The sequence below is a fragment of the Echinops telfairi genome, unplaced genomic scaffold (assembly GCF_000313985.2).
Source record: "Echinops telfairi isolate 266 unplaced genomic scaffold, ASM31398v2 ScPeMD7_11;HRSCAF=52, whole genome shotgun sequence".
Taxonomy (NCBI): domain Eukaryota; kingdom Metazoa; phylum Chordata; class Mammalia; order Afrosoricida; family Tenrecidae; genus Echinops; species Echinops telfairi.
The window spans coordinates 4,462,130-4,471,587 of NW_022103908.1; the positions used below are offsets into that span (position 1 = coordinate 4,462,130).

The following is a 9,458-nucleotide window of genomic DNA, read 5'->3' on the forward strand; positions in this document are numbered from 1 at the left end:
GCTGGAAAGTGCACACTCAGTCTCATATCCATTAGCACTCATGTTTACCTGTTTTGTCCTTGTGGTAGTTTGGGTTATCACCAGTGTCTTTTTGTTGTTCGATTCACTGGCTTAGATTTTAAATGTATCTTACATTGTGAAAACAAGGCAGCACTAATATCACCTTCTACTTACACAAAAAGATAGAGGGATACCATGCTTTGGTACATGTGAGCTCTCTGCCCTTTCCCCATCCAAGAAGTTCTGTAATCATTGATAATCTTCAACTAACAGGAGACTGTACTAAATTAACCCTGAAATGTCTGATTTAATACTTATCATACTGATAACTTTTCTATTTCATTTTCTGTGTTGTCCTTTTCTAACCCTGACAGCCTTCAGACTTTCTGACTGGCCTGCTTTCCCCTTCTCCTCTCTGTAGTGTTGTCTCAGCTTGGCTCTGCCGAGGACAGACCTGAGCAAAGCCTCCCTCAGCAGAGATTCCAGCTCTCCTCTGCCTTTCACCAGCAGCAGCAGCAGATACAAGTAATCCAGCAACTTCACTCTCGTGCACTGTTTTAAAGATAGCAGACTTGACTCTACTGAGGGGTTTCAAAAAAAAAGTTTGTGGGGGGGAATGGAATTAAGAGATCATGGAACTTTCCCACAAACTTTTAAGGTCCCCTCGTACCTCGCTTTATTTTTGTTTTACTGCTTTTTAAGACTAAGCTGTAAACTGATAATTTTGCATATTTCATTTAAAAGTCTGACATTTTAGCTGGCCAGCTTGGAGCACGGAGTATCTTACAACTTACGCCACACTTTTTCTCCTGGAAGTTCTGGTGGCACATTACCAAATCTGTTTTTATCGTTTCCAGTATATTTTGAAGTAAAAACTGCTTTTAAGTACCATTGTTAACCTTTTAATAATTGGACTGCAGAAAATGGCAAGTATGCCAGTGTTCCTATTCATAAGTGTCACACTTCCTTAGAATTTATAATCACTTACTTTTGGAAATGAAACTAGCACATTATCAATGACTATCTTATAGTTATCCTGGGTGGTTTTATGATGCCATAAATCACACCACAAAATGGTCACTGAAGTTGCTGAGTTACTGCCATAGAGAACTGGGGCAGGGCCAAGGAACACCAAGCCCTTAGCAGGCTTCTGTGCCACTAGTGCTGTTTGACTGTGTCTCCATGTGGTATAATCAACCCCTTTACCACCGTGGGGTGCTCCCCCCCTTTTGGGTTTCGGCACTCAGGAAAAGCACCTTCTCATATGTGGCCACATGTAATGCAGCTTCTCTCCCCTCTTGGCAGCAGTTGCGATTCTTGCAGCATCAAATGGCTATGGCGGCGGCACAGACGGCTCAGCTCCATCAACATCGGCATACCGGCAGCCCGTCAGAAAGTAAAATGAAGAGAGGCACTCCAACCACTCCAAAATTCTGAGTCTCGCATTATTTATTTTTTTCTCCTCTTTGAAAAGAGCATTGAATCAAAAGTATTTTGAGTTTTTATGTCATTTTGATTTGGGGGTTTGTTTTTTTTTAACATGTCGGTATTTTACATTGCTAGATGTACAAACTTTATATAGAAGCACAACCCTATGATTTTTAAATAAACAGGGAAATGGTTTAATGAACCAAGGGTGGTTTTGCCTAAGTCATTGCCTTTCCAAAAAATGATCTTATGTGACAGTGACTACGGAAGACGAGGAACATCAAGAGTGATATTTAATGCAAAGGCTGGTGCACAGTGCTAACAGATTCCGTTTTTACAAGTCGTGTGGAAGATGTGGTTTACTTGGGTTTTATACTCTGAATTACTTCATCCATCAGTTTTTTCACTTCTTTGTGTCTTGTAACTGCTCGGCTCAGACAGTCCTGCAGTTTAGTGCCAGTCAGTCCACTCCCACCTGCAAAAGTAATTAATCAAACCAACACTTAGCCTCTTAGTTATCTACCTTTGTTAAAAGATCATTGTTGCGCAAGTTATTCTACAAAATGAACAATATATAGCACTGGTATTGTCTTAAGGCTAACAGTATCAAAGTTACTGCAGGCTTGTTGAAAATGCAAGGTCTTGTTTTTAAAAAGTATCAGGGATGTGAGGGAGCAAGGAAACGAGGTGTGAACGATGGCACATCCCATGTTCCATTTGGTCCTCCCTAAGAAAAGACGCTCAATTTTAACCAGTACACTTAGGGCTGCCATGGAAAGAACGGAACGTGCCTGGTTTGTGCAGACTGCACAGTTTGCCCTCCTCATCCATCACGATCGTTAGGGTTCCAGTGGCCAGGTGTTCCTCTTCTCCAGTTGGGTCGACTATGAGTAAAGTGCTATTTAGAAAGGAAAAGAAATTAATCATTCTATGGACGAAAAAAATGTTAATACTAAAATGCCTGAGTTTAAGCTTAAGTTCTGAAAACATACAAGAACTAAAAGAAAACTGCCAGGAAATCTAAAAAAGATGATAGCCACCTGAGATTCTTTATGTTAAGACCATTGGCCCTTCAGTTTGTGGATACATTGACGTCCACGGCAAACACTGAAGATAGCCTCAGGTAAATTTTCAATGGGGAAAAAAGTTAACATTCTACAGGAATAAGCAAACCAAGAAATAGATGTGAGCATAAAACATTCTCAAAATCTGTGTATTTTTAAAAGTTGTCTAGTAATAGGTAGTAGGGACAATAGCTATATACTGTAGTATCCACAGCAAACCAGGACAGAGGGGGCACCTTAAGTACTTCATGAAAAATCAGCTCACTAACAGCCCATCATCACCTAACAAACTTTTAAAAAACACATTTCATTAACAAACTTACTCATCAAATATGGCAAAGGAAGTTGCAACTGGATAATGTCTAATATTTAAATGGCTCCTCTTCTTTAAATTAACTTTGGCTAAAGCAGTTTCTTCACTTATGGTGACTTCAGGCAGCTGTACTAGAAAAGGGCAGATACACAAATGTAGAACGTACATAGGTCAGTCTCCCATTGGAACAAGTGAAAGGCACCCAGAAATAATCATCTAAAACCAAAAAAAAAAAAAAAAAATCTTAGAATACAGAAAACAGTAAATGTGAAGTTTCCCCAAACACACATCTAAAGTCCCTACCTTAAAACCTATTCTCTTTTAGAAACTTAGGAACGCATGAGTTATTAGTGGGTAATACAGTGAACTATTTTCTATATCCCAGATAATCTTTAAAAAACATTTTTACCAAGCTAATGAATTTAGTCAACAACGTTCTCATAAAGTAAGTTATTACTCCATTTTACCGATGAGAAAAGAGACAGTGGAGCCAGGACTCCAAGATGAGTCCTTGCCTTTCTCACTATTAGTGCACTAAGACCAAACCCTTGGCCAGAGGCGATTCCAGCTCAGGGACCACCTGTTACAGGGTAAAACTGCTCTACGGGTTTTTCTTGGGTAAGCTTGAGGAGCAATTAATTCTTGTGCAGAGTGGCTGAATGGGTTTGAACAAGGTTAGTGCAGAAACTCAAATTGTCTGGACCACCCATGCTCAATACTACATTTCCTAACTCTCAGCAACAGGGGAGCATGCATCAGTCATTGTTAGCATAATCCATCGGTCACATTAGTTGCCCTATTAAGAAAATTTACTATTAAAAAGGATACCTATGGCCTTAAAACAACAAAACCCAACTTTTAAAGTAACATTACATAAGGCAAAGAACTCAGGTACTACTTGTAGAATCTTCCCCAACCACCCAGACATCATTACAGCTCTCTTCCTCCCAGAGAGGACTGAAGTCTGAACCCAGTAGGTAGGTCTAACAATTGAGCAATTCAAAGGGGGACTCATTTACATACAAATGCAGGTGTCACTCAAAGACTCGTTTAAGTAATTTGGAAAGCTGCATTAATACCATGTTGATTAATCTGGAAACACTAGAATGATAGCTAAATTTTCTCAAAGTCCTTATAGTTTATTGAGCCAAATGCAATACTAAGTTTCTCTTTCTCTCTCTCTCTCACACACACACACAAAATCTGATCCATTTGTATAAAGACTGCCGCTTATAAAGCTTACCATTTTTTAAAGCAGCTAACAAAGCAAACGTGCAGGCATCCAAAATGTTCCCATCATAGTCCAGACAAAGGAGATCGCAGTATAGAACCCAAGCCAGCTACAATACAGTACACAAATCAGCATCCTGAAAGAACAGGCTACTTACTTACCTATGAATCACACAACAGTTGATTAAACAATAGAAACTTCCAGGATTTATTTAACACCATGTAGAAAATTGCTTTACCCTCCAAAAATGGAAAACCAGCTTTGATAAAAGGTTGCTCCTGACTACCCAGGGATCGGGACATCGATTTCCCTCAACTGGAGGAGGAATTCCCACTCTGGTTGCTAGTTTAGCAAACAAGGGAAGAAAGGTTTTTAATGTCCCAGCTGATTTAGGATGCACTTTCATAGGAGGAACCTTAATACATGGAATGTTTTAAACTGTACAGAGCTAATAAAACCAAATGAGACCTCTCTAGGTTCTCATCTAGTTCTAGATCTCCAGGGTGACTTTGGGACTTCTGTGTGAACTCTCATTGAGCACACTAGCATAATCAGAACTCGAGGGACAAAACTAGTTCAGCTTAAAACACAACACCTCAATGAGGAAATAAACTCGTCCAAAAAAGTTTTTTCCCCTTCTGAGCTGCATAGTTTATTTGAATAGAGTACAGCTGACATTTTGACTGAATGCCATTAAAAAATAATAATTACCCATATTTCAAGCTTTAGTGGTTTAAGACTCTTCACTCCTCCCAGCCTCACCCCCCCCCCAAAATACTCCTGAATTAATTTAAAAGCCCATTTCTTTTTACTCACCTTTCCTTGAGAAATGCATAAGTCCTCTTTCTGAATTATCTGTGAACTTGATTTAATTACAGAGCACAATAAATGAAAGTTAGAACAACAATAAGTGAGAGTCAGTCTTTTTATCAAAAGGATCTTACTTTTCAATGACATCTGCAATGAACTGGCTGGCCACTTGGGCGTCTTCCCCAGGAGGTCCAGACCGAAACCTCGGTGAGCACAGGGGTGGCAGATCCACATTAGGAACTGAAAGAAACATTCCCTATGTAATGAGTAAGTGTTAACCTGTATTATCCACCCTCTGTAACAAAGGCAACTGTGCCCACGGACAGGTCTTCCAGCATGGCAATATTTCGCACACACAAAAAACAAAGCATCCACAGCAGGCCTATTCTCCCTAAGCCCTCCCAAGTTTTGTTTGTCTCATTAAAAATACCCCATAGATGGGGGATGGCTCCTTTATCTACATCCAACTTTTTGGCTTTCTTAGAATGCTTTATACCATAAAAAAACAAGCCTCTGAAGAGTAGGGGAAAAAATTGTATAAAACATGCTTTGTAGGAGCAGGAAAGCTTGAAATGCCTTCAGGTATACACATAAATGGATGTATAACTGAAAAACAATGCTTGTATAACAAAACCAGTAGTAAGTTAAACAAACATCCCATATTGCTACCTTCCAGTTGAAATTTTGTTTCTCAGTACCAGAGCTAGTAAGTTAATGGTTAAATGTGCAGATTCTTGCTATTATGTTTCTGCTAGCATATTTGTGAATCTTAAGAATGATGTTCTTCAACTCAAATGCTTAATTTCTAGGACTGAACTACCAGTATTAAATGTGTTAAAGTTATTTTGCATTAAAATTACAAAATCAATGAACTTACCTACATATCCTTTATCGGGGGCATCTGTTGGTGGTGCTGCAAATTCCTACGAAAGCAAACAAATGTTTCCGACTGAAAGCAGCCACTAAATACCGTGAGGTCAGTTCAGCAGTCAGTTACAAAGGCCGACCTCAGACATCACCACCACTAGGCCTACTGTGCTTTGGGGAGCCATGCCAGGAGCTGAATCCTCCCGGTAGCTCCGCAAGGTTAACAAGAGTATGTAGCAGACTGTGCTGCTTTTCATGACCATTCCCTGGAGACCTGTTCTAAAATATTAACTGGCCGTCTCTTCTGTCCTCTTCTACTGATTTCATAGCCAACAACCTGAATTTAATCCCAGAGACACTGGCACAGACGACTTTAAAGTGCTGGTGTCATCATCAAGGATCTTTAGTGATGCTGTAGGTTAAGCAATTGGGCCACGAACCAGAAGCAGATGACGTCCATAGATTTACAGCTTCAGAAATCCTACAGAGTAGGTAGACCAGTGGTTCTCAACATGTGGGTCACAACCCCTGTGGACAGTGATTCTCCCACCTTCCTAATGCCGTAACCCTTTAGTACAGTTCAACCCTTCAATACAGTTCCTCATGTTGTGGTGACCCCCTCCCCCAACCATAAAATTATTTTCGTTGCTACTAATTTTGCTACTGTTATGAATAGGGTGACCACTGTGAAAGGGTCGTTCGACACTCAGAGAGATCGAGACCCACAGGTTGAGAACCGCTGCCTTTGGCAGATCAAATGACCCTTTTTGCCTGGTTGTGTGTGAGGATATTTAAATATTTTATTTAATTAAATATTTAAATAAAGATAATTAAATCTCGCTGTTAATTATCACCCCAGCTTAACTGAGGAGGGAAGTCTGAATTTAGACTAAATTACCCCAAGTGGAGTATAAGTGAAAAAGCACAGGCTTTGGAGCCACATTTGTGTTTATGAACGTCGGTGCATGGATACGTTACTGAACTTCACCTGTAAAACAAAGAAGAGTGAAATACTACCTCAAATGATTGTTCTGAGGATTAAACTGAATAATGCTACAAAACACCTAGCAAGCAGGCAGAATACAACAGGTATTTGTACTTGGTTGAGCTTCTTCACAATTTGCTCTTAACCAGTCTGCACATTTACATTTCAAACTGATTTAGTCATCACTGGCTAAAAGAATGCTGCTAGGCATTTCTTAGTTTGCAACGTTATGCCAATTTTTAAAAATAATGAGATTAAAAATGGTTTTTATTTTAGTACAGTTGAGAAATGTTCATAAATTATCATTAAAAGGCATTCAATCTAGTACTCTTATTATCAAATACTCAGGCAGAAGCCCTTTGGAAAACAAAAATAAATACTACGCATTGGAAACTTAGGTACCTCATTCTGTAAAATTATAAATGTGTGCTACAATGTAATAAATATATGGAGTCACTTTGATGCTGCACACCAAGGTGATACATAGTAAACTTACTGCTTTAATTCCACAAATGACTGTAGTATTTCCTAGCTTCACCAAAGCCGAACCATCTGCAGTAGTAATTGAACCTGTAAAGACATGTATTGAAGAAAAATGAAAAAAGCCCAATTAAAAAGAAAAAAAAACATAGCTATATGATTACATACTTCTTAAACCTATATATTTTTAGTTTGCTGGGTACATTTTCAGGTTTCTATACATCTGTAGTCTTCAGTTGCTTATGAAACTATCCCTAGGCTATAAATCTATAAGGCTGTAAATCTATGCGGTAGGATGTGGCTGAAATACCTTTAAGTAGTTTACAGGCTAGAATTTGGGAGTATCATACAGCTGAAACAAATTCTGTATTTGCCACAAATGAAATTAATAAGTATTAAACATGTTTTGAAGGAAATTTAAATGAAGGGTTTGCCAATGTAAAGGGTAGCAGTAGCTTAAAATAAAGCTTATAAATAAAAACTTTCAAATGACAAAATTTCTCAACTAGTATACAAAAACTAAGAAAACTACGATTTAAAAAAACTGATAAAACGAACTCAACTTCCTATTTTAGAACTCAGAATATCCTCACCTATGTTGACAGTGGTGGTCCTAAATTCACCAAGTTCTCTTCCATCAGGACGGCAGTTCTCCTTCTAAATGATGAAATGTTGAATTGTGTGAAAACATAAATATGTGTATGTCACACAAAATCAAGGAAAGCACTCGGCAATGTTCACATGCCACTACTCACCAGAAACCTCCTGTAGTACTCCAGCGGCTCCACGGTTCTGAAACAAGATAAAAACATGATGGCAGGCCACGATGTTAACATAAGTCTTCACGCTGGCCGAGATATAGTGACCCAGCAATCTCCAAAATTTCTAACTAGGTTTCTTTGAGAACTTTGAGGTTTAAGTCGCCACCTGTTAGTGATGAGCTTCGGTGGCGTTAAGTGGTTAACCCGCTGTGCTGCTGCCCTCAAGATCCCCAAAAGGAGTGTGCCTCGCTCGCTCCAAGGTTTGTCGGCTGCTCTGCGGGAGGAAGATGCGGCTTCCTAGTCCCCGAAACCCCCACGACAGTTCTACGCCATCGACTCCGCCGCGGTGAGTTCTGGCGCCCTACTTCACCCACTTTTCAGCCTTGCTCTCTGGCACCCACAGGCTTCACCCCAGCAGCACCGAAAGGCTTAACTAAAACCTTGCGAACGAGGCACCCTGCTTTGGAGGCTCACCAGCGGGGAGATCGGGTACGCTTCCCGCCGGCGTCTCCCGGGCGCCGCTAGCACAACGTGCACAACTTAGCGCACCAAGTCCCTTCCTCCGCCGGTCCCACGAGGGAAAAGGCCCCGCTCCTCTGCCGCCGCCACCCAGGTCGTCTGTGGAACCCTGGCGGGCGAATCGTGGCACAGACGTTAAAGGGAACCAACACCCAAGCCTGTCAGGAACGTCCCCCAGGATGCAAAACTCCAGCCTGCGGCGTCCCGCCAACACTCACTTGAACCCGGCCGCCATCTTCCCAGCCGCCCCCGCGCGCATGCGCTCTCGCCCAGCCGTCCCCGTTCCCGAGTGCGCCGCCCGCGCGCGGAGCTGCCTGGGAAGGCGCCGCGGGCGCCGCGAGGCTGGGTGCCGCGGCCAAGGGGTCTCGAGCCCGCCCGGCCAGACGTCCCTGAGGTCTGTCTTGCCTTTGATGTAATCTGACGAATCCCTAATAGGGAGATTTAGCATCTTTAGAAAATGCTGCTAGTACAGAGGGAAACCAAGAAGTTAGTAGCCGAGTGTATAGCGAAGTGAGCACCATTCCAGCAGCTCTGGTCCTCCTCAATGGACACTCAGTTCCATGCGAACATCAGTTACATGCAGGATAATATTGTACATTAAAGCATGGAGCCCTGGTGGCATGGTGGTTACATATTGGGCTGCTAACCTAGATGTCAGTAGTTTGAAACCACCAGCTCTGCGGGAGGAAGACGGAACTCCCGTACTGTGTGCAGGGTTACAGTCTTGGAATCTCACGGGGGCAGTTGTACCCTGCCCTCCAGGGTCTCTATGAGTCGTAATCTACTCCATAGCCGGAGTTTAGTTTTTTGGTATTTGGGTTTTTGTTCTTCTTTTATAATGGAGGGGCAGTGAAAATGAAAAAGACCGTCAAGGAGATGGATTGGCACAGTGGCTGCAGCAATGGGCTCCAACATACCCATTGTGAAGAGGGTACAGGACCAGACAGGGATTCGTTGCGCAACGGTTCACTGCGAAAATGAACGTAACAAAAACATGCAG

General features: G+C 41.6%; 2 protein-coding genes across 12 annotated transcripts in view; one reads left to right on the forward strand and one right to left on the reverse strand.

The window, feature by feature from the left end:
- Positions 1 to 1,630, forward strand: part of SUPT20H (SPT20 homolog, SAGA complex component) — a 49,072-nt gene extending 47,442 nt beyond the window's left edge. For 6 of the 11 annotated variants that reach the window (XM_045287106.1, XM_045287110.1, XM_045287107.1 and 3 more), the window contains 2 exons: positions 422 to 525; positions 1,306 to 1,630. In XM_045287106.1, the coding sequence (XP_045143041.1) occupies positions 422 to 525; positions 1,306 to 1,437 (236 nt within the window). In that variant the 3' untranslated portion in view covers positions 1,438 to 1,630. The remainder of the gene's footprint in view (positions 1 to 421; positions 526 to 1,305) is intronic. The other 5 variants (XM_045287111.1, XM_045287114.1, XM_045287118.1 and 2 more) reach the window with 3 other exon arrangements.
- Positions 1,631 to 1,703: 73 nt separating this feature from the next.
- Positions 1,704 to 8,717, reverse strand: EXOSC8 (exosome component 8). Its single transcript, XM_004711244.3, has 11 exons — positions 8,677 to 8,717; positions 7,934 to 7,970; positions 7,772 to 7,835; positions 7,195 to 7,268; positions 5,724 to 5,769; positions 4,981 to 5,086; positions 4,853 to 4,898; positions 4,049 to 4,145; positions 2,816 to 2,936; positions 2,220 to 2,326; positions 1,704 to 1,903 (listed from the first exon to the last, which is right to left on the reverse strand). Exons 1-11 carry the CDS (start codon positions 8,715 to 8,717, stop codon positions 1,788 to 1,790), a joined length of 855 nt encoding a protein of 284 aa, XP_004711301.2. The 3' UTR covers positions 1,704 to 1,787.
- Between the last annotated feature and the right edge of the window lie 741 nt (positions 8,718 to 9,458).

Bases quoted from the DNA above. Each gene is read 5' to 3' on its own strand.
- EXOSC8 (XM_004711244.3), bottom strand. From the start codon at position 8,717: ATGCGCGCGGGGGCGGCTGGGAAGATGGCGGCCGGGTTCAA. The intron at 7,971-8,676 runs GTGAGTGTTGGC...ATCTTGTTTCAG, and splicing joins AAGATGGCGGCCGGGTTCAA to AACCGTGGAGCCGCTGGAGT. The intron at 5,770-7,194 runs GTAAGTTTACTA...TTGCTTTCGTAG, and splicing joins TCATTTGTGGAATTAAAGCA to GAATTTGCAGCACCACCAAC.